The 21881-nt window shown below is 45.7% G+C and overlaps 1 protein-coding gene across 1 annotated transcript; it reads left to right on the top strand.

The window, feature by feature from the left end:
• The first annotated feature begins 1074 nt into the window (after nt 1–1074).
• On the top strand, nt 1075–18881 carry slx9 (SLX9 ribosome biogenesis factor). The gene is made up of 6 exons (XM_080024436.1): nt 1075–1396; nt 2672–2786; nt 13748–13816; nt 14721–14895; nt 17951–18019; nt 18291–18881. The coding sequence occupies exons 1-6, from the start codon at nt 1202–1204 to the stop codon at nt 18424–18426; spliced, it is 759 nt and encodes a 252-aa protein (XP_079880562.1). The 5' UTR covers nt 1075–1201; the 3' UTR covers nt 18427–18881.
• Nucleotides 18882–21881: the final 3000 nt, after the last annotated feature.

The raw sequence follows: 21881 nt of genomic DNA, 5'->3' as shown, positions 1-21881 counted from the left end.
TTGCAACATTCTTATGAAGTGTATTTTTTTTTTTAAGAATATGAGTATGAGTTTGTATATGAGTAATGAGGAATAATTATAATTATTAAAAAAAAGTCAAGTAAACCATTATAACCAACACTTATCATAATGAGGATATATAGTCTAAATAAAAGAATGGGAAGAATAAGATGAGAAGGATATGACGCTTTGTTAATTTTCCCCTTCAAATAATGCTTTTTTTAATCTTAAAAGGGAAAAGAAAGCCTCAACGTATGAAGAGAAACAAATAAACAAGGCCTATTACAACTGCCGGCCTGGGACCCAAATGTGTTCCATGCCTCAACGTAGATCTTCCCTTTGAATAAGAAAGAAGGTTTGCAATAAATTAAGGGGGGGGGGGGGGGGGGGGGACTACAAAAATTCAACAATCGGTTCAGAACGAAATAAGTGACTAACCTAAATGTCGCGCAATTAAAAAATAAAAAATAAAGTCGTTTTTACTGTTTTCCTATCCATTGGCATCTTCACCAATCACATTTTGCTCAAACACTTACTGTGACACTACTGTACATTTAAAAATTGTAAAGATAAATAAAACACACAATTAAAACAATTACAACATATGGCTATGCAAAAGCAGTGTGTGTGTGTGTGTATATATATATATATATATATATATATATATATATATATATATATATATATATATATATAATATAATATATATAATATATAATAATATATATATATAATAAATATAATTGACGTTTGTACATTTCCTTTTTTGTTGCTGTAAAAAAAAAAATATATATATATATATGAGGTATGAGATAATACAAAAAAAAATGTACAAAGCATACAACATATAGTAAATATAATTGACGTTTGTACATTTCTTTTTTTGTTGCTGTAAAAAAAAAATATAATAATAATATATATATATTTATATATAAATAATAATAATATATTTATCCATATCATATCATGTTGATTTGTAGCACTTGTCACCCTAAACTGGTGACAAGTGGAAATCCGGCCTCCACCGACGCCCGTGCGGAACTTCTAACCACTCGCCCCCTGCGTTCCCCCGGAACCAGTTCACCGGAGCACCAGCCAGGCTTTGTTGTCATATGTAACACGCCGGGGGAGAGCAACTGCGGCGGGTCGCGTTTACAACCAACGCACAGTTGTTTCGGAACTATTACCCGAGACCAAAACCATGGTGGGAAAGATCAGACACATCCGCCAGAAGCTTCACCAGGAGGCGGTGAGGCTTGACAGGCCGAGGAGCGGCCTCCCTTCGCCCCAGCCTCTGGAGGAAGCGCCCAGACCTGCACCGGACAGCTCGGCCCGTCCGGTTTGTAGCCTGAGCAAAACCCTTCACCCGCCGCTGGAAGGGAGAAGCTGCAAACCGGTACGTGTTCGCGAACGTCACGATGAGAGCCTGTAGGGCCCGGCGATGTGCCGTTATCATGTCGATAGGGCGACGCGAGACAAGACTTCGCCCGGGTCACGTCAACGTTATTATACATTAATAACTTTTTGGGTTTTTTGTTTTTTTTTCTCAATCCAAATGATTTGGAAACCACACGCGCAAAGTCATCTGAGTATAAATCACGCAACTCGAATGACGGCATGAGGTGCGACGTCGATGTTGTGTCGTTCTCGGGGTAAGACTGGGAATTTTGTTATCATAATGTTGATCATAATAAAGATCTTGCAATATGAGTATGGACGTTGTCTGGGATTTTCGCTGTCGTAATTTTGCGATATCGATATTCTGTCGACAGCGCGACCCAATTATTTCCCAAACATTTATTGTGTCTTATTAAATATCTTATTAAAGCACCAAAAGACACCCACAAAATCCCGTGATGGAGGTATTCGTCGAAAGCTATCGTAATGTTTGATTTATTCTTGCATAATGATGTAATGTTGATTATGTTGTATGTTTCTTTGTTTATCAGTGCATTTTATCAAATCGGATCAGTTGGATTTATAGCGGCACTTTACAGGGGGCGGGTGTAAGACAGACTTTCACTTTTGCAGCGTTGTGTTGATAACACGCTTAGTATTTTTCAGAATATATATATATATATCTTTTTATTTGATGAACGTCGGCGTTGATGCGCGGACATTAACTAAATTGGTTTTATTTCTCAAAAAAAAAAAAACACAAAGAAAAACCCCAAAACGATGCAACAACAGGTCAGACGTAGCATTCTGGAGGTGGGGTGGCTCCGCCCGGACTCCACAGGTGTTCCGAGCTCTGCCAGCAGCCCGCGCCGCGCACGGTGGCCCGGGCCGGAGCACCGGAGGGTTGAAACGACCGCTGTAGTGCGTGAGGGTGGGGTCGCGAATAAAGCGTCGCCATTACCACACGCACGTGTTTCGCGGGAGACGTCGGATAAAATACGTCGTCGGTACCGTCAGAGAGGGAGACGGGTGCGCAGAATGTGCCCCGATCGCTCCCGCTCCGCGCCTCCCCCTCCCCCGCCCCGCGGGTGGCTCGCCATCGCCTCTGGGAAGAGGCGGCCCTGGTTAGAGTGTGTAACACCAAAGAACGACCCACACAAATTCCTTGTTCATCTTGCACTTGGCGATTAAACATCTGATCTGATGGTTTTGTTTGTGGTCACTTGAACTGTGTGTGTGTGTGTGTGTGTGTGGGGCGGTGTGTGTGTCGCAGGCACCGAGTTTGTTTCCGTCTGGAGTGTTTGCTGGGACCAAAATCACCCCCGAGGCCCTGGTGCAAACGCTGAAGTTTGAAGAACCCACCGAAGTTGTGACACATGCAAGGAAAAGTAAGGAGGGATTATTCACTTGTTATATCTGAATACTGCCGTTTGCCACGCGGGTTCTCCTCACCTAACGACCTGCCTGTTTAACGAATGTTCAGACTTGGGACCAGCTCTCTGACCAGTCTGTATTTTACACTGTGTACAACACCGCGGCGTCTCAGCGTCAAGCATCTCATCACGCTTCACCCTTTATATACTATATGCTATATATACTATGAACACTTTATGTACTATATACACTATATATACACTGTATATACTATATACACTATATGTACTGTATAGATTATATATACTATGTACACTATATATACTATATACACTATATATACTATATACACTTTATGTACTGTATATACTATATACCCTGTATATACTATATACACTGTATACATTTCATCACTGTTCTCAGTCTCGTTCCTACAGTCTGTCAGTATTCACTACACTAGCGTTCGCAATGGCCACGCCCCCTTGCCGTGAAATAACACTATATACACTATATATACTATATACACTATATATACTATAAACACTATATATACTATAAAATACTATATACACTATATACTGTATACACTATATACACTATATTAACTATATATACTATGTACACTATATATTCTATATACACAATTATACACTATATATACTATAATACTATATATACACTGTATACATTTCATCTCATCACCGTTCTCAGTCTCAGTGTCGTTCCTACAGTCTGTCAGTATTCACTACACTAGCGTTCACAATCTCCAAGACTGAAATTACGTTAAGGGGGCGGGTCCTCGCTTATCAACCAATTCACTTAACGACCTGGTTGTAGGAACTGAACTCCCTCATTAAGTGAGCAGTACCAATGCTAAAGTCTGATAAGAATACACATTTCGATAAGAGCTGCGAATACAGGTGTCTGGAGGAGAAACAAAAAAATAACAACTGTTCAAATTCTCTGAGTTAGGGTTACGTTTTTAATTTTCCATACAAATAAGAAACTAGGGAAATAAATTAGCTCAAAACCTTTCTCTATGAGATTATATTATATATTGCTATATTATTATCACAAGATTTGCATATAGAGCGGCAGGTACGTGGTGGGGGGGGGGGGGGGGGGGGAGGGTTCCCGAGCACCTGCCCTGTGATGCCCCTTTTATCAGCCGCGAGGTAGCGGGTTTGTCTGGGCAAGATATATTCACGAGGAACACCCCATGAACCTCGCACCCGATGAGACCCCATTCACCAGACACCTCTCCCTTTCTCTCTCTCTCCGCTCCAGTTTCAGAACACAGTAAACTGCACTTACACCCTTCCAATGCTCTCATTTTTCCTGGCGGATAGAAAACATTGAAAAAACATCTGTCATCAATGTCAATCGCAATTGCTGGCGTCGCTCACCGATAGACTGAGTTGATCGACGATAGACAATTTAATCGTAAATTTGCCCGAGCCTAAACACAAACACGCAATATCTCTCCCTATGCGGTCACTATGTATTTCTGTCTGTCTGTATCTTCTGTATCTGTCTGTCTGTGTATCTTTATCGAATTCAATTGTAAAAGTTGCTGTCTTGGTTCTGTAATCAAAATCATCTTTAGGAATGTAAACTGTAATCCTGCAGTATTCATTTTTACTTTCCCCACGGCTAAACACCAAATGAAGCAACATGGAAGTAAAAAAAAAAAAAAAAAATCTAAATATGAAATCTCTAGGAATATAAAAATGTATACAGTGGGGGAAATAATTATTTGATCCCTCACTGATTTTTTTAAGTTTGCCCACTGACAAAGAAATGAACGGTCTATAATTTTAGTGGTAATTTTTGGTAGGTTTATTATAACAGTGAGAGACAGAATATCAAAAAGAAAATCCAGAAAATCACATTAAATAAAAATATATAAATGATTTTGCATTTCATTGAGTGAAATAAGTATTTGATTCCCTATCAAAACATGACTTAGCACTTGGTGAAGAAACCCTTGTTGGCAAGTACAGAGGTCAGATGTTTCTCGTAGTTCATTACCAGGTTTGCACACATCTCAGGAGGAATTTTGGACCACTCCTCTTTGCAGATCCTCTCCAAATATTTAAGGTTTCGAGGCTGTCGCTTGGCAACTCGAAGCTTCAGCTCCGTCCACAGATTTTCAATAGGATTAAGGTCCGGAGACTGGCTGATGACTGGTCTTGTAGTAGCCCATTCCGGCCTGGTGCAGGTCTACAATCTTGTCCCTGATGTCCTTAGACAGCTCTTTGGTCTTGCCCATGATGGAGAGGTTGGAGTCTGATTGATTGATTCTGTGGACGGGTGTCTTTTATACAGGAAATAAGTTGAGACAGGTGTCTTTTAAACAGGTAACAAGTTGAGATCTGTGGGAGCCAGAATTCTTTAGGGTTGGTAGGGGATCAAATACTTATTTCACTCAATGAAATGCAAAAAAAAAAAAAAAAATATATATATATATATATATATATATATATATATATATATATATATATATATATATATATATATAACGTCTGACCTCTGTACTTGCCAACAAGGGTTTCTTCACCAAGTGCTAAGTCATGTTTTGATAGGGAATCAAATACTTATTTCACTCAATGAAATGCAAAATCATTTATATCTTTTATTTAATGTGATTTTCTGGATTTTCTTTTTGGTATTCTGTCTCTCGCTGTTATAATAAACCTACCAGAAATTACCAATAAAATTATAGACCGTTAATTTCTTTGTCAGTGGGCAAACTTACAAAATCAGTGAGGGATCAAATAATTATTTCCTCCACTGTATATCAGCCGTGTCAAACTCATTTTCACCCCGGGCCACATCAGCATTATGGTTGCACTCAAAGCAAACTACTCCTTTACATATTGTTAAAAAACAGTCTCTGTATTTGATTATTATTTATTCGAGTGTACATATATTGTACATGCATTCACATTTATGTACAAATATATGTAAGCACATTGCTCTGTGTTATTATAACATAAATCCCTTTGATTTATCAGGTTAAGAAACCCACGTTACTCCATCAATCAAACGTTTCAAGTGACTAACAAAGACAAATATCAACAAACAGAAGTTATCACATCAATTTTGTTTAAAACTTTTTTTTGGTCACAGTTGAGAGGGGCAGAACTCTGGTACAACAAATTATTGTGAGCTGCCGAGAACATGTGTGACAGAGACTTTTACCCATCAGCATATTTACGTATTACAACAGATACATATTTAGCATATCAAACATTTGGCTGCATGACCACATACACCTGTAAACACACTGAATGCATCGCTACACATACAAAGTAGTAAATGTAATTAACTCAAAATAACAATAATGGTTGTCTCAGTTCACCACTATGTCGGTCAAGTTCTGGGTGAAGTTGAGGTGCGCCTTCTGTAGTCAGCCCCACCCACTTTTCCCAGGGTGATTTAGTTTTACTCAGTTTTGCGCTCTATCCGTGTTGTCTGTGCTTCAATCAACAGCCCATGGAAAAAGCCGGGTAAATGCGTGTCTCTTCGGCCAGTCGCGTCGTCAGGTCGCCTGCCGGTTCCTTCAGTCGGTCTGCTGGCTGAAGCTGGCTTTCGCCGCTGCGTCATTTTTGGCTGTAGCTTTTGTAAACATAGTCCGCCGCGATTGCAGTCTCCCTTTTAATTCTTGGACAATTTGATGTCTTTCTCTGAGGCTAGATCGAGCCTACTCGGCTCCGTGTTTGGTGTCAAAATGTACGACCTAAATTGTGTCCCTTTATCACCGACACTGCCTCGTAACATACTGTTTTTTTGTTTTTTTTCTTCCTTAAAGCACAAACATGTATTCGCTTTCCCATTTTTCATTCAGTCGCCTTCCCTCTGCATCAATTTTTCTCCTGTTGGACATTTTGGGATGATTTGTCGATCTTTTCCCAACTCCATTACCTGTTAGAAAACCGCTTCAGTAAAACGCTGACACGGAAACGCTGCAATCTAGCGGCAGGATGCCGTCATTTGGCGGGTCACAGAACCGACGTGCATTGTGGGAGATGTAGTTTATGTTGACTGTACGCCGTTAAGCAGCATAGACTTTTATTTTGAGGCGATTTTGAGATGCCTTTGAAGCCCTCGCGGGCCACGTAAAGTGACGTGGCGGGCCGTGAGTTTGACACGTGATCTATATACAGCAGTCAAAGTTTGTGCAACCCTTATTCAAAGTATTCAGCCAAAGATATTAAGAAACCATGTGATTTTGAGTGAAGTTTTCCCTGCACTAACTATGATCTAACTATAAAGACAGGAATCTCTGTCTGTCTGTCCGTCCGTCTGCCTGTCTGTCCTTCAATTATAATGTCCTTCGATTATCTCGACAACCGTTCCTCTGCTCTACTTCACACTTGGCGGGTGTGTTGCTGGGGACCCAGGGACGCGCTTCTCAAACTGTGCCGTTCAAATGTCTCAGTGAGTCTTACATTTTGAACGGGCAGCTCCGCACTAGTCAATTCAGTGCGAGCATGTTGCTGTGTTACATCCTCTGACCGCTTGATGGCAGCAGAACCATCGCAGAGCGCGCTGAGGTTTCCCTGGTAAATTCGGTCCTCGAGCCTCAGGCCTCAAGCCTAGCCGCAGCATCATCTCGTTACATCTTTGAAACAAAAACTTAAAGAAAAGATGAGAGGTGCTTGAATTTTTTAAAATAGCACACAAATCCAGCGATTTCATAAAGTCAGTTTGTCATATCTCCCGAACTCCAGCCCATCCTCTCCATCCGTCCTGTCTCCATCCTATCCTGTCAGTTGGAACGGTGATGGCGTCGGGCACGGTTGCTCAGTGCGCACGAAGCCTTCCCAGTCAAGGGTCTGTTGCTATTTATAGACCGGGCGCTGTATAAATTTAGCTCACGCGTGAAATCATGGTTTCGCCGCATCAGTGTCTCCTCATTTTTAACTCGCACTCGAGGCCGATGCTGATGCCCCGTGTGTGTGCGTGCGCCCCGGAGAGCCATGGCCTCTAAAGGCATCGGTGCTCGCAGGGGAAGGGGTTATTCTAAGTTTATGGTCACTGGCCTTATTTGAAATTGAGCGCTCTGGACCTCCTGATGTCCTCGGGCCCTGGCTCAGAAAGGAGTTCATGTAGATCCACAGTCACGGTCCAGTGTGCTTTGGCTGCTCGACCGTCTTTTTTATGTTTACTATTATTATTTTTTTAATACGCCCGATATTCCCGACTCAGCTCAGGGGGCTTGAAAAAAAAAAAAAAAAAACGAGTTCCTGAAATAGCATTGCGTTGCGTTGGCACTAAAACGGTCTCTGCAATTAGGCTAATCAAATTCAGGTCCAGATCAGGGCTGAGGCCTTGGGTTCTAGAGTCGGGCACCATCGCACGCAGTCAAGTACGAGTGGTTCTGAGCCTCGGCATGCATGCTGCCGCAGAGTGTGAGTGTGAGTGTGAGTGTGAGTGTGTGAGTGTGTGAGTGTGTGAGTGTGTGAGTGTGTGAGTGTGTGTGTGTGTGTGTGTGTGTGTGTGTGTGTGTGTGTGTGTGTGTGTGTGTGTGTGTGTGTGTGTGTGTGTGTGTGCACCATCGCACGCAGTCAAGTACGAGTGGTTCTGAGCCTCGGCATGCATGCTGCCGCAGAGTGTGAGTGTGAGTGTGAGTGTGTGTGTGTGTGTGTGTGTGTGTGTGTGTGTGTGTGTGTGTGTGTGTGTGTGTGTGTGTGTGTGTGTGTGTGTGTGTGTGTGTGTGAGAGACCTCCCTCTCTGAGGGCTCGCCAACCCGGGGCATTGACTCACATTTGCTGTGCCGTCATTAACCTCAAAATACTGCTGTTGTTCAATTTTTTTTTTTTTGTTGTATATGTTTGTTTTTCTGCTTCGCACACGGTCGGGGCTGGCATTGGTTATTTCATCGCAATTTCTACACGGGGTGACTAATACAATTTGCCAACACAGATAGGAAGACGCACTAGTGATATTAATTTGCCACGGGTTATTGTCCTCTCGCTCGGGGTTCGTCATGGTCGGTTCTCGATGCATTGGATTTTAAATTTCCCTGTATCCCTCTTTTCGAACCCCCCTCCCTACCCTCTTTTTGAAGCACGGGAGTGTGTTCGCCGACCCCACGGCAGGTTTTTCTTTGGGTGGAGGTGCGATCGATAGGACGAAGGTCTCCGCTCAATCCACTGCACCGAGGCCCGGGGCCAAGGGGCCAGGGCTGCTGCCGGTTCCTTGCCCGTGAGCTTCCAGGCTTTAGAGCGATGAAGCCATTTCCAGCTGCTGTTTGGGAGAAGCGCTCTGTGATTTTCGCGGCCGAGTAATGACAAAAAAATAATCATAAATCCGCTGGTAAAGAGGGCAGCGGCAACCGATTTTCAGTATCGACTACAAGTGGAAATGTGAAAAAATCAGCTGGTTTGGTTTGGCGCAGAATGCCGCTATCCAAAGCTTAATTATGACAATATATTTTACATGGACGCACAGCGACTAAATGAGGATCTACTGTAGGTTCTCCATTCTTCAGCACACAAACCCCTTTATTTTCTCCTTCCCCAACGTCCCCCCTCCACCTTTGCACCCCCCCCCGACCTTCTGCACAGCGCCGCCGGTGGTGTAACGTGCAGCAAAGGGGCGGGCGAAGTGATGGGCAGCGGTGAAAGTCTCAGCCCGCACCGTAATCACAGCTATCCATTTCGCCTCACGCGGAGAAGACGATGCTCCCGGCGGGAGCGGCGGTTTAAAAAGCCCCCTCCCCGCTATCCTTTTTTTCCCCCCTTCCACCGCCATCACAACCTCTACAGATCCTCCTCCCTATCTGCTCTCCCCCCAGGGGCGATTAGGTTTCCCCTGCTCCCCCAGTCAGCAGCAGCAGCAGCGGGAGAAGGAGAAGTTTTTGGCGGCAGAGATTCTTATCTCGGTCCCTGTTCCTCCCGGGGCAAACAGCGGCGCAAACACGCCTGTTTTGTTTTTTAACGCCGCGGCGGAAGATAAAGACCTGCCAACATCCTGGCGCCCCCCCCCCCCCGTCTGCCTCTCTGTCTGCCTGCCTGCCTGCCTGGACGTGTCCGGGGCCACCCTGGGCCCTCGCTGAAACACAGTTGTTCTCCGAGTTGCGACGTTCCCGTTAAAACACGCCCGTGGCCGTCGCAAAAAAAACAAAAACATCTTAATGCACGTACGTAGAAAGTCTGGTTGAAATCGAGCGTCGTTAAATTTCGGTATCCATCAGGGCGCTGTGTATGGTGCTGCCAGAAACAACATTCTGTGTTTGGTTTGCTGACAGTAGGAAAGTTCAATCTTTCAACTACGCTTTCAGTCGCGCTGTGTTTATACAGTATTTCAGGTCTAATGCAACGTGATTGAATTTGCCAAATGCTGTAATACATCGGCCAATAAATGCGGTTTCCTGGGTTTAGATCGTACTATTTGCACCTTTAATCACAGCCTAATGCGAAAGTCATCTTCCCGGCGGGCGGCATGGCTGAAGAAGTCGTGGTTGTTTTTCTTTTTCTTTTTTTTTTTTTAAATCTGATTTTGACTTTTTTTAGGTATTTATGTTAAAACGCATTCACCACGCATTCAAGTGTTTTTAGCTCACCCGCTTTAGGTTTCCGTGGCAACATCCAAAAAAAAAATTAAAATAAATAATAATACATAAACAGAGCTGCTCTCCGATGCAGATCCTGGTTAGCCAGCAAACTGGGTGACCGGCCCACATCAGCCCTGGCTGCGCTCATTGACGTGACATGTGGCCTATCTGACTGTGACCTTTCAACTCCGCTGAGCTGGTGCTGCGGTGGATCCACGGATGTGGAGCTGAGCAGAAAACACCGGGCTTAATGTCTTAATGTTGTTTTTCCCCCTCATCAACGCGCTTAATTTAAAGAATCCAGAGCATGATGACAACTAAAGCTCATAATTTTATTGACTCATTTTCCCTCTTATTTTATTACATTACATTACATTTAGTCATTTAGCAGACGCTTTTATCCAAAGCGACTTACAATTATTCAAACACCGACAAGGACACTACAGCATGCTAGCAGGAGGAGCCTGGGATCGAACCAGCAACCTTTAGATTACTAGACGACCAGCTCTACCTCCTGAGCTACCATCCCCTTTATTTTATCTATATATAATATGAAATACCAGTTGAAATAATTATTTTTATATAATCCTTTATTACCCTCTGACTTTCTACTTCTTTAGTATGTAGTATTAGTATAGTATGTATACTAGTATATTAGTATGTATTATTCTCTTATTGGTGGGATGCTTATGTACATTTCTTACTTGAAAACGCTTACTTTCTTGTCATGTTGGAAAATTATGCAACCCAAAGAACTTTACAAATATAATAATCTAGGCGTTTAATCTAGAACCGGGTGCTTTAGACCTTAGTTACTTATATACGGTATGATAGCGTGCATCACAGCTGCTCTTCTGAAGTCCTTGTCAGCCCTTCTAGAGAGCGGTTTGTGACCAAGAGAGCGTTCAAGGCAAGCCCATTAATTCACCGCTGTCATGAGAGAGAGAGAGAGAGAGAGAGAGAGAGAGAGAGAGAGAGAGAGAGAGAGAGAGAGAGAGAGAGAGAGAGAGAGAGAGAGAGAGAGAGAGAGAGAGAGAGAGAGAGAGAGAGAGAGAGAGAGAGAGAGAGAGAGAGAGAGAGAGAGAGAGAGAGAGAGAGAGAGAGAGAGACTTCCCACGTAGTGGTCATCAAGGTCTGCTGCGTTGCTAATTGCAAGCCGAGTTGCGGGCTGGCCCCTAAAAATAGCCACTGCAGTCCTGGCGCTCCGTTTCGGGGGGGGCGGGGGCTCGATCGATTCCCGCTGTCGCCCTCGCTAACGGGAAAGCAATTTGGAGCGATCCGTCCATTTTCCGTTTGTTTCCGTTCACGACCAATGTCCTGTCATTTTTTTATATTTTACATGATATCACTTTGAGCTGCGTTGAGTTTCTTTGACGCGATTGTCGAGTTCCTGCGATAGCGCTACGTCTTGGCTTATTGCTTGGACCTTGAAGGGATAGTGGTGTCATGTGACCCGTGGTTTCTGTGGCCGTTTTGCGTTATCAGCTCATGTCGGCGTGAAACTCTCCAGACCGTCAGGAAGGGCAGGGGATGGGAACCGACCACAGATGGTTTCCCCACGCCGGGTGTGCCCCCTACGCGCGCCCGCTTCTTTTTCAACTGTGTTGGTTCTCTTTCCCATCCTCTATGTCTTTACCACGCACACGTGTGAATCGTCAGCCCTCCGTGCACCCTGATCGCGGGCAGCCGTGCCTCATTCACATTTGCATCGAACGGCCGAGTCCGTCCGCCTGATAAAATTCCGAGTTGGGTAGAGCGAGTCTCTCCCTCTTTCTGGGGAGAGAAATGAATTTTAATAATCGGACACACAAAATAAATCACTGACGTGTTTAGTGGACTGGGGGGGAAGGGGAAGGCGTCGGCCTGAGGAGGAAACCCGAATAACCTAAATATCCCAAAAAAAACTCCAAACTATGGATGTATGTGTCATTGTTGTCACATAACATCATCTTTCTGCTTCTCCGAGTTCTGGACGCTGCTGTGTGTGTGTGTGTGTGTGTGTGTGTGTGTGTGTGTGTGTGTGTGTGTGTGTGTGTGTGTGTGTGTGTGTGTGTGTGTGTGTGTGTGTGTGTGTGTGTGTGTGTGTGTGTGTGTGTGTGTGTGTGTGTGTGTGTGTGCAACCTGACCCAACTGACGTGATTGGTTAGAGATGACAGGTCAGCTGTAGATCGTCCAAACTGACTGGCTTTCCGTTGCAACTTGCCGAACGTGGAAATGAACAGATCTGCGGAATTGTTTTTTCTCGAAATGATCCGGTCTATTTTATTTCGACATAGAGGAAAAATATATTTGGATAAATATCATTATCTTTTTATCACCCAGCACTCATTCAAATTGTGCTTAGAGGGAATTATTTTCACCGGACATTATGACCAGAGACATTTAAATATGTCGGACTTGAACACATTTTCCCAGTCAAAAATCGGTAATTACCAAGTAACGAAAGCTCTCCTGCACGGCCCCCTCCCAACCGTGGGACGGTAAACCCCACGATGGAGCCCAGGACGCAGAGCCAGGAGAGCTTCCTCCGTCTCCTCATTCCCGGATTCCCAGCCTTGGCCTCGGCTGCGGCAGGGGCCCCAGAGCCATGCCAAGCGGGCCCCGAACCCCGGAATAAATGGGATGGCTGTCCTGTCCGTCCTTTCTCCCCGTGTTTACGGCAATTTCAATGAAGGCTTTGGAATGAATACGTCTACAAGATTGGTAAAGCACGGGACGTCTCCTATGGATGCACCAACAGCCTAAGCAGAACCTGATTGCTCATTACCCGAAGATGCTTTGGAGTTAAGCGGAACCTGATTGGCTTGATCCATAACCCAATCTGATCTGCTGAAAGCAACCCCTGGCGTACATTTTTGTGGCTGTAAACTTAATCTTGGTTACAGTTGACTTTTGGAACGGGCAAGGCCGCGTCTACACCATTTACACGGCCGGGGTTTGCACGGCGGGTAAATTGGCCCCAGCAATGGCGAGCGCAAGTGGATCAGATAAGAGATGAGAGGGATTTTCAGTGTAGAAGGCTCACTCACTGACTTGCATTTTTTGACGTCAACAAGTTTGAAGAAGTGGTTTTGTTTCAGGGCGAGTGGGCGGTGCCGGCTCGGATCATCACACGCACAGCCGGTCATTGTCATTTAAAGGTGCGGCCAGTAACGATATACATCTGGAAACAAACTGGGGATGGGGATGAGGCTGGACCGACCGGCGTTAACGACAACAGAGTGTACCTTTCTGAACGAGCGCACTGAATACGTGAATCCTCTGTGATCGGTAAGCCCAGGACTCAATGGTCGAGGCACCGGTTTGTCGCAGGGCGTGCCAGAGAAAAGCAATGCCCAAAACCCCCCCCCCGAAGGGCGTGTATTAACCATGTGTGTGTGCGTGTGTTTGTGTGTTGCGTTGTGTTTGTAGGCCAGGAGGAGAAGAAGATCAAGTCAAAGAAGGAGAAGATAAAGGAGAGGAGAGAACGATGGCTCAACAGTAAGTTTCTGCCTCGATGAGGAAGGACGCTGCGTGTTTCCGTAATCACAGCCCCTCCAGCACCATCGGCCCAGCCCTGGGCCCCCGCGATGGCCATCGGGTCTGGAAGCGGATACGTCTGCCGAGCCAATCAATTCCCGGGTAACGCGAAACGTATCCTCTTTACGCATATAATTAGGCGCTAATGGTCGCGCCGCCTCTCCCGCGCGGAAACCCGAGAACGCGGCCGATGGGCTGGGTGGACACTTTCCTTTCGGAAAATTAGCGCGAGCGAAATTGAGAGGACCTTTTCGCTCGACGCGGCGCTCCGGGGGAAAGAGGTGGCTCGTGATTTCTCCCAATATGGAAAGTAAAAAAAATATATATTTCCACTTGGTCGGGTGTGTGATTTATATGTCTTGTAGGTGGAGATTTTAATAATACATATGGATGTAATAACTTAGAGTGACGCCTCATTTATCCAACGCCCACGGGAGCGGCTGAAATGCTCTGTTCACTGAAACATTAGTGTAGACGAAAATTAAAAACTGTTCTTTAGTCGATAAAGTTCTGACGGAAACAAAGGCATGAATAACCTACATTTGCTCTTATTATGATCCATAAACATTAAATCAGCAGGACATATAATAATGTAACTAAATTGTAAAAAAATATAATAATATTCTCTGCAGGCGATTTCTGTGATGCCAATGTATTTAGCAATGGCACTATAAGCTTTTTTTTTTTTGGTTTCTTTTATATTGCCATTTTATCTCTCCGTCTGTCTGTCTGTATCTATCTGTATGTCTATCTGTCTGTCTCTATCTATCTCTTTATCTCTCTCTGTCGTCCTTTATTTTCCTTGCTCAAATGCAAGATTTTATCCTCTTTGGAGTTGACCCTCCTTCCCTGGTGTGCTCTGCAGAGATCAGCTCCATCAAGCAGGCTCGGGAGCAGCAGGTGGCCCAGGCCAAGCGGCAGTCCATGCCCGTGGTGGGCGACATGAGGCCGCTGGCCGACGCCCTGCCCGAGCTCTCGCAGCTCATCGGCCCCATCGGCGCCGCCTCGGCCGCGCGCCGCAAGAACCGCAAAAACAAAGCGTGAGTACTCCGTCGTGCTCCCGTGACCCCCTTCAAGGGCTGAACGATTTGGGGAAAATAATCTCATTGCGATTATTATTTATATTTATATCTTTTTTTAGACCAATATCGCGATTACGATAAGGTCCTTATCATCTGTATTATTAACTAAACTGAAGCAATAAATGATTCTATAGGATGACCATCACGATATTGGATACATTCAACATGTAAACGGCTCTTTCCTGCAGACCAGGCGGAATGAATGAGTTGATGAATTGATGCATGAGTTGAGATGAATTGCATATATTTATAGCTTTATGCTCATTAAATATTAAATAAAAAATAAATAATTCTGAAGAAGTCTCTTCACATGCACTCGTTTTCAAACATGTATAATTCGTTCAGAAACAAATAGCTGAATTCACTTTACAGGGACTTTAACTAAGATGCCCCTACCATATAGGCAGCCATTCAATATCTACACATACACCTGAGTGTGTCGTAATAAGCGGCAAATAACAATTATGGCACAATCAAGTACCTCTGACAAATGTGAGCTCCTTCCATATCATTGGGAATTTTGCAAAACCCGAGAACATATGTAAAAATGAGAACTATCTTCGGGGAAAATGCTCGCCAAATACCCCTAAGTGCATTAGGCCACTTAACCGCCGCGTGACGAATCCCCGATTCTGATCGAGATTCTATGGTCTGTTGGTATTCAATTTTTTTTTTTCCAACACATACTATGGATGGAGTGATTTTAAGGGCCGGCCCCAGCCCTCCCCCTTCACCTCGCCGAAGGACACAGCAGCGATCGGGAAACGCCGGGGCGTGTACCCGTCGTTTCCCGAGAGGTGAATGGAAGCCTAGAGCCATAACACGAGGACCACAGCAGCCTCTAAATCATGTCCAGGGCTCTCCCGTGCCGTTTGAATTTTTCAATTACCGAGCCAGCGCTCGGGAGGCGTCGATTCAGTGAACCCTCCCGCTTTAGTGTCCCACCCCCGCCCTCCCCGCCCCCACACGCAGTGATGCGGCTCTGATGGCTTGGGGTGGGATGGCGGACGGGGCTAAGCGGCTCCATGCCCGTGACTCATAGAGGATGCTCTAGGCGCTTGCTTGAGTTTAACGTTTTCAAGTTGAAGTACAGGAACGACGGCCTTTTAATGCAACGACGGCGTTTAATACGAAAACCTCAAGTGGTGGTATTTTCCAAGTGATGTTCATTTTGATCATTTTTCGGCCATTTTGAACATCTCCTGTCCCCTGGATCCACTTCCGATGGCAGCAGCGGGTTTCTAGCTCTAAGGCCGGAATGAGTCCATCGCTGTAATGTGAGAGCCTTGAAGTCGGTGTCACTGGATGATTTTAATGTTTCGTTACGTGATGTTTTCTAACCGTGCTCGCGATTGTATCAACTAGTTTGTCTGTGCTGTGTGAACTGTGATGCTGTCACTTGTGAATCAATAGTATGGTTTTCATTCTATATATCATTTTGCTCTCTGTCCTCTCGGAGAAACGGAGCCCGAATAATAATGGCCCATCTAATAATAATTGTAATAATGGTAATTAAAATAATAATAATAATAATAATAGTTATTATTATTATTATTACTATTATTATTATTATTATTACTATTATTATTACGGCGAGATCTTTACAGATGACATTGAGTAGGGGTGGCGACGGGTCCCCAGGGCTGCCAAAATATGCCACATTGCCATAAAAATGTATGTATATATGACGGTGCGGTACTGTATTTTAATTTGGGTGTAGGTCTCAATTAAATCAAATTACTATGAATTTCAGGTTGTTGTTTTTTTAAGTACAGGGTTATATTTAAGACTCGTATCGTTCGATGATATAAGCTATAAGTATATCCAGCAGTGTCTCACTTTTAAATTAGTTCCCTTTTGCAGGCGGACCCAATTATGGGATAGGTCACATGCCACTCAGGCGGCGGTCTGACGTAGGACTGTCTTCCACCTCCAATCGCACCCGACGTGAAGCGACAGAGCAGAGGGCCAGAGTTGGAGTTTGTGACAAAAAGGAATATCACTCGATACTGGAGGTGTCACTTTGAGCGTGCGTGCGGTGACGGTCGTGACGCGCTCGCCCTCCGCAGGAGGCTCATTAACGGGCCAACCCGTCACTTTGAGATTCCATCACTTCGCCGCGAGGGCGGTCAAAATAAACCGCGCGTCGTGAGCTCCCTCAAGTCGGGGGGAAAAGAATGCGAGACCGACCGCCGAGCCCCGAGCTCGCAGCGCCGACGCCGGGAGATCTACGGCAAGGGATCCGGTGCTGAGTCATCACGCCCGTCGCCGCGCCTTCCGATGAGGCCGACTTCTGTTCTTTTGTTGTTTGGTTTACCTGCACCGGGAAAAGGGACAAGAGGGGATTTAAAAAAATAAATAAAAAAAGAAACGCCAGCCCATACCGGCGGCTCTCTCGTGGCGGGTACGATTTCCAGCCCCGCCGTGTTCTTCCTCTAGGGAACTCCAGAAGCGGGAATGCGTTTGCAGTCCACCGGCGGCGGTATGAAGGTTTTACTGGAGAAAAATCCAATGGCGGCACGCACACTTTCTACACACAAACAAAGAACCGTGTGAAGGGCGCCAAGGCGCGTGTCTGCATTCACACCCCGCGCAAAGTCGGCCCGGCGGAGGAAAGGCCGCCGCGAGGCCGAGCTCCGTCACAAATTCAAGCTCCGTCACAAATTCCTCTTCAGGCGTCTGATGCGACACTGCGGTCCGACATACGTTGAGACGCCGCGCTCTGTTGCCAACGCGATAGCTCGTTAGAAATGCCGGCCTCAGTCCGCCCACGCGAACACACACACACACACATGCACGCAAGAAAAAAATAGATAAAAAATGGCGGCTTGCCACGCTGGGGAGTTTTGGGATGTTGGACGCTTCCCCAGAACCGCCTCTTCACAACACCCACCCGAGTCGGTGAGCTGCAGTCGAAAAATCCTCCGCTACTCTGTGTTGCGTTGTGGCCGTGCTGACGAACCCCGACTTCTCTCTCTCTCTCTCTCTCTCTCTCTCTCTCTCCTCCATCCAGACCGATGAAGAAGAGGCCAGAGCCGACAGATTTCAGTCTGATGAAACAGTCGCAGAAACGCAAGCTCTTGTAAGACCATTTTGCTCTGCCCTTCAAGAAAGCCGCCATTCTGTTAATTCTTCCCAGTAGTCGTGGCTACACAGGAGTGCTCAGGGTTTCCCTTGTAACACACACACACACACACACACACACACACACACACACCGTGAGATTCAGCTCTTAAAATATTTTTTTTGCGGTTTTAAAATATTTTGTGTTCCGCGATTTACAGTTGCATCCCCCCCCCTGTTTTATTTTTATTTTTTTTTGGTTATTGTTTTTCTTTGGCTCCGATTCCCAGGGAGATGGAGATCAGCCGCTTCGGCGAGGCGGCCCGGAGCCTCGCCTCCAAGAGCGACCCGCTGGCGGACATCGGTGAGCAGCTGAGGAAGAGGATGAGGCAGGAGGAGGAGGATGGCGGGCAGGGACCCAGCTAGCCCTCCAGATGGTTTTCCCCTGTAAGCCCCCGCCCTCCCTCCAGAGAGACTTTAACAGAAGCTCCCACCCGCCTCCGTTTGGAAAGACTGAACCTGCCCCACGCCCTGTTGGTGTCCCGCTCACCGGTCCAGAGCGGCAGTGAGACGAGCGGCTATGTCTAAACTCGGCTCAGGTGTGTGTGTGTGTGTGTGTGTGTGTGTGTGTGTGTGTGTGTGTGTGTGTGTGTGTGTGTGTGTGTGTGTGTGTGTGTGTGTGTGTGTGTGTGTGTGTTTAATCTTTTTTTTTTTTTTTTTTTTTTGGGCCATTTTCAGGCACTCACAACCTCTGTTTCCTTATATTTCCTAGGCAATAAACCTGAGTTACTTACCTACCATACGCCTCCCTCTTGGCATCTCACTGTTTTTATTTTAGGTTTTAGTTTTTTGTTTTTTTGGGGTTTTTTTTCCTGGCCCGTCACGATCTTATATTGATGGTTCAAAATAAAAGCGCGTTGTATTCTCCTGAGTTGATTTATTGCTCTTGAGTGACTGCTCAAAGCATGGACACAAACTCCCCCTATAGCCGTTTGACCGTTGCCGTCACATACTCACCTTTCCCAAAACCTATCCATCGACTTCCATTGGTTTCACAAACAACACCTCACAAATGTACTTCCGCCTAAAATACGAAGCGGCTTGCAGCATGGTGGAAGTTGCATGAGGTCCATCTCACCATTCAGGCTGTCAGTTGAAGTCTGTTGGAGTATTTTTCACTCCCTGCAGCAATGGAGTCGCTCCAGGAGAGGAACTCTCCCTTCACTGGTAATCGGTGGCCTCCAGTCCTGATTTTGACCTTCTCGCATACACTCGCTTCGTACTTGAGTCAGAATTGTGTTTTCGAGAGGATTTGGTGGAAGGATGGGAATTAGACGGAGAGCGGTTATGGAAAATGAAGTCGGCTGTAAAAGTGAGATGGACGTACGTACATTGAGGTGAGAAGCGTCTGCAACGGTCGAATCTTTCCTTCAGATCTGCAGTATGTACAATTATAAACTCATCTTTACCAAAAAGAGCCCCCCCCCACCCCCTTCCCACGCACACACACACACACACATTGCAGTCGGGCAGGCGCCCACATGATTAGCTCGGAGGTAAGAAAATCCTAATCAATAGGGTGTTGGGTGCTAGCGGGGGCCATTAGGGCTCATCAATAATGAACATCCAGGGTGGATCACAGTGTCAAATGTAAAGTAATCAGAGCTCATTGGAAACTGCTATAAATACATAGACCGGAGGGTGTATTATTTTATTAGCATGTTCTCGCTGCGCGTTCACAATTTCGCAACTTTTAAAAAGCTAATCAGAAAGAGGGACTCTAAAAAAGTGCTGTGGTAAAATCAAGCACGCGCACACACACACACACACACAGCGTTTAAAATACTTGGCTCAGAAGGTACAGACGCTCCTGCTGGGGAAGGGTTGTGACGGAAGCAGGGAGAGGAGGCCGCCACATTCCTGGGGGAGAAAAGAATAAAAAAAATAAAAAAAAAACGCGTCCAAGGCAAATTTACACCAGACGACGCCCGGAGCCTCGTTCGCCGGCTAAGACTCAACGACAGCGGCGCGCGAGGACGGACGTACAGCATCCACCCCCCCCCCCCCCCCCCCCGAAAACACAAAGAAAGAGATGGTGAAAGAGCGGGATTAGAGTTCTGTGCCACGGCAGGTCGGAGGCCGGAGAGGAGCGGGTGAATATTGTCACCTGGTGGGGAGGGGGAGGGCGGAGCGTGTTCTCTACTGGATCTCTTGAATCTCGTAGCTGTCGTCACGCGTCTTAAGTGGGGCGCTAAAAACCTCCCGGTCCGCATTCTTTTTTTTTTTTTTTTTTCTCCCTACTTTGAATTATCGAAAAGAATTTCGCCCACAAGGCCGGATGAGCCTGGCCTATTTCAGCCAGTTGGATTTTTATATCAGATAAACCCTCGAGTTACCCCCGAGCGGCGGTTCTCTGGATATAGAGAAATGATTGCTGTAATGCGATTCTTTCGTCCCTTCCGGCTGCTCCAGGCACCGCAACGTCACCGATAGACGCGCATCAAAAATCCGATCGGCGGCCGGCTGGACTTTTTCTCGCAAGTGACGGCTCAGCTGACCGCAGTGATTAGGGGCCCGGGGACAAAATCTTGAAATGGAACGGTGTCCGTGGCCTTAAATGCATGTTGAGGGGTCCTTAACATGAACAAAATTGAGAATAACTTGAATAAAGGTTTTTTTTATTTTATTTTATTTTTTTATTATAACACCAAAACATATCCCCAGGATGTATTTCTATTTTTTGTATATTTTTGTATGTTTTTTTTATCTTTTCAATTTTGAGAATAGTGGAAAGATTTCAAGGCGAAATACAGAGTGCTTCTCTGCAAACTGTCGACAACGGCAACTGCTCTCGACCTGAGCGTCCGTCACCTCCAGCTCGACCCCTATGTGACGTCATATGAGTCATTCATATCTGCCGCTGGCACTTTGGGGAAGTGTATCTAGAAGAGTGTGTGTGTGTGTGTGCGTGTGTGTGTGTGTTTGGAGGATACTGGGAAGCGGACCAACCGCAACGATGCACTCTGCCCAATCACTCTCCATCCGCATATACACAGGAATGTAGACAGCAGCGTTGTTGGGAAGGGTGTTTGTTGGTGTTTGTTTTGATTTTGTAGCATTGTTTTGTTATTTGTGCATATGGAAGTCAGCCCCGGTTCCCTCGACCACCGTTTTTCCATGGGATTTTGGATTATTGCAGAAAATAAGCTCGGTGACAAACAAAAGTTTATGATGAACACATTTTGTTCACCAAGACAGTCTCCACAAATCCGCACCACTTAACTGCAATCGCCGGAAGTAAAAATCGAACGTGAGGTCCATAAAGGGACTGCACCCCCCCCCCCTAAGCTCCCGACCTGGAATATGATATCGCGCGTTTACCTCGTCTACAAAAGCCCGGAAAGTTTGAGTTAGAACACTTTGCAAGAGCGTGAGCACAAGCACAACTCGAGGCTTTAAAGGGGGAGTCGTGAGCAGATTGACCTTCCGTGTGCGGATGCCGTCCCCGACAGCCTCCGTAGTCTCATTCAGACGCTTGTTAGAAACCGCACTTTTTTAACGAGACGTATAAGCTCCAAACTTCACGAGCGGGGTATTTACTGACGTATTTTATTGTCCTAGAACAGAACGTTAAAAAATCTCTGGAGCTCGTGTTAACCACAGACCTTATTTCTGGCATCGAAGCAAAAACAAACAAAAAAAAAAAAACCCCATCGACTTCGAGAGGCGGCAACCGGACGCGCCCAAAATGCAAACTCACTTCCGGGTACGAGGACCCCTTCCCGCACCGCTCTACCACGGCCATAACAAGCCCTGGAGTCTTAATGAACGCGGGAGGAGTCGGTGAGGAATCGTTAACGGTTTCCCCACCGGGATCGTGG

This window comes from Zeus faber (genome assembly GCF_960531495.2).
Source record: "Zeus faber genome assembly, chromosome: 2".
NCBI lineage: Eukaryota > Metazoa > Chordata > Actinopteri > Zeiformes > Zeidae > Zeus > Zeus faber.
This window is presented reverse-complemented; position numbering and strand designations above follow the sequence as displayed.

Coding starts and splice junctions, on each gene's coding strand:
- slx9 (XM_080024436.1), top strand. CDS start 1,202: ATGGTGGGAAAGATCAGACACATCCGCCAGAAGCTTCACCAGGAGGCG. Junction 2,787..13,747: donor TGTGACACATGCAAGGAAAA/GTAAGGAGGGAT, acceptor TTGTGTTTGTAG/GCCAGGAGGAGAAGAAGATC. Junction 14,896..17,950: donor AAGAACCGCAAAAACAAAGC/GTGAGTACTCCG, acceptor TCCTCCATCCAG/ACCGATGAAGAAGAGGCCAG.